Below are 5,331 nucleotides of genomic sequence, written 5' to 3' on the forward strand. Positions count from 1 at the left end.
GTGATGAGTACTTTGATGTCTGATAGTGTAACTTAATGGTTCATTGCTGTGTTCGGCATAATCTTCGGCTCTTCTTTCTGTCATGTAAGAAAAAGACTGAACTCTGCTTTCTGGTTTCAGAGAAATGTTTAAATTTTAACAAAAGCAAATCGACCATGACACTTAGACTTTCTATGATTATTCAGAATCATTTCATGAAAGGAGCCAGTTAAGATGGATCGGGCATCTAACACCGGGAGGAGGCCCTGGGGTAGACTCAGGATGCACTGAAGAGATTATCTTGGCTGGTCTGGGAATGCCCGGACATGCTGGAGGAGGTGGTCGGAGAGAGGGAAGCCTGAGCTTCTCTGCTTAGACTGCTGCCCCCGCAACCCGGGGAAGAGCAGAAGAAAATGGATGGATTCATAGCTGGATGGATGGAATTTCATGTATCAATGAGTTCTTTTCAGAAGTTACAAACTTGAGCAATTTATTCTGAAAAACTCTACGAGCTGAAGACAGGTAACCTCACAGAAATACAAACATGATGCTTGTTAAACATAAATACATTTATAAACATGACACTGTTATAAACACTTTCCTGAACCACCACATCCAGCCTCTTATAATGCTGATTTTAAAATACTTTGACTTTTATCTTAAGCCTTAAATAATGCTGAACTCAGTTACATTTATGATATTCTCTCACTTCTCGTCCTGGACATCAAAATTCCTCAGAGAGAAAAATTGTGGATGTAGCTTTTTGCTGCTGATGTCTCAAAACTGTGAAACAGTCTACCTGTAAAAATAAATACTTTTAAGCCATTGGTTCTGATATGTTTTCTGAAGGGCTGAAGGTCAAATAAAATAGCAGCGATTTGATGAATGAATTACAAATCAGACAGGACAGAGTTTCTATGAGAGTTACAGCAAACTGCAAAAACATAGTTGCAGGTGATAATTATTGTGCTCTGGAACTCCTGTTTTTAAATTTCATGTGAACTAAGTGCTGTGGAGACATTTTTAATGGTAAAAATGTTTTCTGCTGTGAATTTGGTGAGGTGACTGGAGAGCTCTATGAATTATAGGTCTGTTTTATTAACACTTTATTAAAGGCTTTCCTATGACTGTAACTTCTACACATCTAATTACTATAATGTGACGTTTCACAGGGCACCATGGGTCACTAATCATGATTTACTGAAGCCATGATGTCCTAACCTAATGTCCAAATTAAGAGAGATTTGTTTTAGCATAAAATTATTAAAATCATGATTAATTACAGCAGCAGCACGGCAGCATGGTGGCACGGTGGTTAGCACTGTTGCCGCACAGCAAGAAGGTCCTGAGTTCAATTCCACCATCAGGCCGGGGTCTTTCTGTGTGGAGTTTGCATGTTCTCCCCGTGTTTGCGTGGGTTCTCTCCGGGTACTCCGGCTTCCTCCCACTGTCCAAAGACATGCAGCTTGTGGGGATAGGTTAATTGGATAATCCAAATTGCCACTAGGTGTGAATGTGAGTGTGAATGGTTGTCTGTCCCTATGTGTTAGCCCTGCGACAGACTGGCGACCTGTCCAGGGTGTACCCCGCCTCTCGCCCTATGACAGCTGGGATAGGCTCCAGCGCCCCCCGCGACCCTGAAAAGGATACGCGGAAGCGAATGGATGGATGATTAATTACACAAAAATATTTTAAAATGCCTGCTATAGATAACGAAAATAGTATAAGTCTTTAAATAGTGTCATTAAAAATTATGCTTGTATATTATATTATATATTATAACAGACTTTCAAAATGCAGTATTGAGACAGATTGATGAGTCCAAAATGTCTGCATTAATAATAAGGATCACAGTTGAACTTCACACTCTTGGCTGTTGCTATATACTGAATATGATGGCAGAAAATACAACACTAATATCATGCCAGGAACTTACATTGAATCCAAATAATTGCTCTTTAAGTTTTATTTAGTTGCCAAAAACATGGAATAAATGATGTAGTGATATTCTGATATTGTGACAGCCACAATCAACACATACCGGTTAGCCTTCTATTAGTTTCCATGAACAGTGGTCTAGAATTCAGCCACATTCCCTGAATTTTTATATTATTATTCTGTTTTTGCTTTAGTCTGCCCCTCCACGCAGTTTTATTGTGTTATAAACATAATAAGTATAAAACATTTATTTAATTATCAACCCCCATATCCCAACATCAAGCATCTATAATTTTCAATTAAAAAAGTTTTGGTGCAAGGCTGTTTCCAAAGATTCAGTTTTACTGATTTTGTTGTTAAAACTTGGTCTTCCTGTCATCTCGCTGAACTAACCCTGCCACAGCCTGACGGGGAGAGTTTGTGTTTTAGAGAAGGCGACATCACATGACACCACTGTTACAGAAAGAAAAATCAAAATGACAAAAAAAAAACTTTTTTATGTTTATTCTGCTGTTCTTATAACTGCTGAGTTTATAATTGGACTGAATTTAAATTTCTATGAATTTTACCACTCTCATTTGTAATTTTGTTGTTATTCCGACAACCTATTTCATGTTTCTACAATGTTAATATAGTAAAGCTTTCTTTGAACAAAATAGGGAAATAAATAGCATATTAAAAAAAACAACAATAACAAAAAAAAAAAAAAACCAACCACATCATCATTGATGTAGAACAGTTGGAGTCCATCCTTGGCTTTTATCTAAGGAGGCTTTTGAATGCAAGACTTTTACTTGTAACGATATGTGCAATGAAATGAAGGTCCAGATCAACCACCGGCAAACCAAACAAGACAAAGCAATTGTTTATAGACTAAACCATCCATAACTAATTAATGAATCTATTAATCATGAAATCAGTTACAGGGAAATTTGGAGGAAATTGTTGCCAGTATCTTTGAACAAAAATGAAATATTTAATATGAATTTAAGGCTTTTGGATCTTTTGGGAGGACAAAACACATCTTAAGATTTGGACAAATGAATCAGGTTTATCCATAGATCAAAGTGGTGTTTTGCTTTGTTTTGTTTTTTGCTTCGTTTGTTTCCTTCTTCTAAAAAAATGAGAGAGAGAGAACAGGAAACTTCCAGATCCATGGCAGACCCATGAAATAAAAAGGTCACTGAGTTTTTCAGAGGCTGATAATCCAGTTTGAGTCTGAAACGTTAAAAAGATGAAGTGGACGTCAGATTTTCAGGAAGTTTTTTTCTATTTTATGACACAGTTTCTTACATGTATGTACAATGAGATCCAAAACACTCAAAGATCCACTGAGCACTAAACTAATGTCTCCTTTACCTCAAGTAGTCCATCAACCTCAGGCTGTTAGAGGTTTTTAATTTCTTCGGTACTACACGGTGGTTTCTCCCTGGCTGCTATTGATCAGTCTTTGATAAAAACGACGCCACGACTGTAGAGTTTTCCCTGACCAGATCCAGAACCCTGATGTTATGCCCACAATAAGGGTCATCAAGTACTTGATCATAAAGACGGTGAAGTCTGGCGTGTTTGATGCAAAGTTTGATGCTGGGCATGGCACAGCAAAGTGCTTGCAGGTCTGCATGTGCCAGGTTACCTCCCACTGCGATCTGAAGGCCTGCTCATAGAAATGGCAGGCGATGACAATGGTGGCAGGCACTGTGTACAGCACGCTAAACACACCAATTCGCACCATCAACTTTTCGAGCTTCTCGGTCTTTGTGCCGTCGTGCTTCATGATGGTGCGGATACGGAAGAGTGATACAAAGCCAGCCAGCAGGAAAGAAGTTCCGATGAAGAGGTAGACAAACAGAGGCGCCAGCACGAAACCACGCAGTGCATCCACGCTGTAGATCCCCACGTAGCAGACACCAGTGAGCAGGTCACCGTCCACCTGTCCCGTAGCCAGGATGGTGATGGTCTTCACCGCTGGCACCGCCCAGGCTGCCAGGTGGAAGTACTGCGAGTTTGCTTCAATAGCCTCGTGACCCCATTTCATCCCAGCAGACAGGAACCAAGTGAGAGAAAGGACCACCCACCACACGGAGCTCGCCATGCCAAAGAAGTAGAGGATCATGAACAGGATGGTGCAACCCTCCTTCTTGGTGCCTTGAGCCACCAGCTTGTAGCCATCCTCTTTAAACCTATCCACACACACTACTTGGTCCTCCAGCAGGAAGCCAGCGCTGTACGCCACCGCCACCATGAAATAGCAGCCTGACAGGAAGATGATTGGTCTCTCTGGGTATCGGAACCGCTTCATGTCCACCAGATAGGTGAGGACAGTGAAAAGGGTGCTGACACAACATAGAATAGACCAGGTTCCAACCCAGAGCCGCCCAAACTTTAGCTCATCCTCTTGGAAATACATCAACCCATTGGGTTTGGAGGGCTCACAGGGGGAGCCACAGTCCTTCACTCCGAGGAAGTGATAATTCAGGTAGGAGGGCACCTGGAGCTGCAGGGGGCAGAAGAAAGGCTGGTTGCCCCAAATGTATGGAGGAAAGGTCACAAGCTCAGAAAGACTTGGGGTGGGGTCCGAGGTAGGGCCCTCGGTTTCGGTGGTGTTTTGACCGACGCAGATCTCTCCTGCCCCATGGATGGGAAAGTTCTCACAGCGCAGTCTCTCAGGCCACTGGAATCCAAATTTGTTCATGAGTGCCTCGCAGCCCTGCCGAGCCCGCTCACACAGAGATCTGCAGGGAGGGATTGCCTGGTCTAGAACGGTGCAGACCGGTGCGTACATGGAGCACAGGAAGAACTTAAGGTCCAAGGAGCATTGGACTTTGACCAGAGGATAAAATTGGTGCACCTCGAGCCCGGCGTCCTCCTGGGTGGTGTGCCCCAGCAGGTTGGGCATGATGGTCTGGTTGTAGGCAATGTCAGTGCACAGGGGGATGGAGATGGGCTGGCAGAAGCCATGCTCAGGGATGGAAATTCCTCGATCATGCTGACTGTTGCAAGGCTGGAAGAGATATACCAGAGTGAATCCCCAAACCCACCAGCAAAAGGAGCAGTGTCCCCCCAAAGCCATGACAGCAGATCCAACTCCAAAAAAGTTTGATCAACTTTTAAAAGGTTTTAATAAAGGTTGCAAACACAGTGCAAAGACCCCTTTATTATTCAACTAATGTTAGAAAAAAATATTTATTCAAAGTATTTCAAAGTATAGTCCTCTCTTAGGAAAAGGTGATGGTCTGCTTATGAATCCTTTCAGAGTCATATCTCAAAGAAAAGTCCTTTCTCTCACACAATGAAGCAGTAAAACTCTCCCTGAGAGTCACCCACAGTCCAATGTGGATCAAGTAGTCTGGACTGCAGTTAAGTTTAACAGTAAATCCACAGCTTGTCCGTCTGTCTGTGAAGTTGCCAGAC

General features: G+C 42.3%; 1 protein-coding gene across 1 annotated transcript; it reads right to left on the bottom strand.

Annotated features, from left to right (window-relative positions):
- Positions 1–1,815: 1,815 nt before the first annotated feature.
- LOC146546975 (frizzled-7-A-like) lies at positions 1,816–5,095 on the bottom strand. Its single transcript, XM_085264042.1, has one exon. It carries the CDS (start codon positions 4,988–4,990, stop codon positions 3,329–3,331), a length of 1,662 nt encoding a protein of 553 aa, XP_085120168.1. The 5' UTR covers positions 4,991–5,095; the 3' UTR covers positions 1,816–3,328.
- Between the last annotated feature and the right edge of the window lie 236 nt (positions 5,096–5,331).

This window comes from Mchenga conophoros, linkage group LG23 (genome assembly GCF_057382185.1).
Source record: "Mchenga conophoros isolate Kocher_MC1m ecotype Shallow Benthic linkage group LG23, M_conophoros_male_GT1.1, whole genome shotgun sequence".
Classification (NCBI taxonomy): Eukaryota; Metazoa; Chordata; class Actinopteri; order Cichliformes; family Cichlidae; genus Mchenga; species Mchenga conophoros.

Coding starts and splice junctions, on each gene's coding strand:
- LOC146546975 (XM_085264042.1), bottom strand. CDS start 4,990: ATGGCTTTGGGGGGACACTGCTCCTTTTGCTGGTGGGTTTGGGGATTC.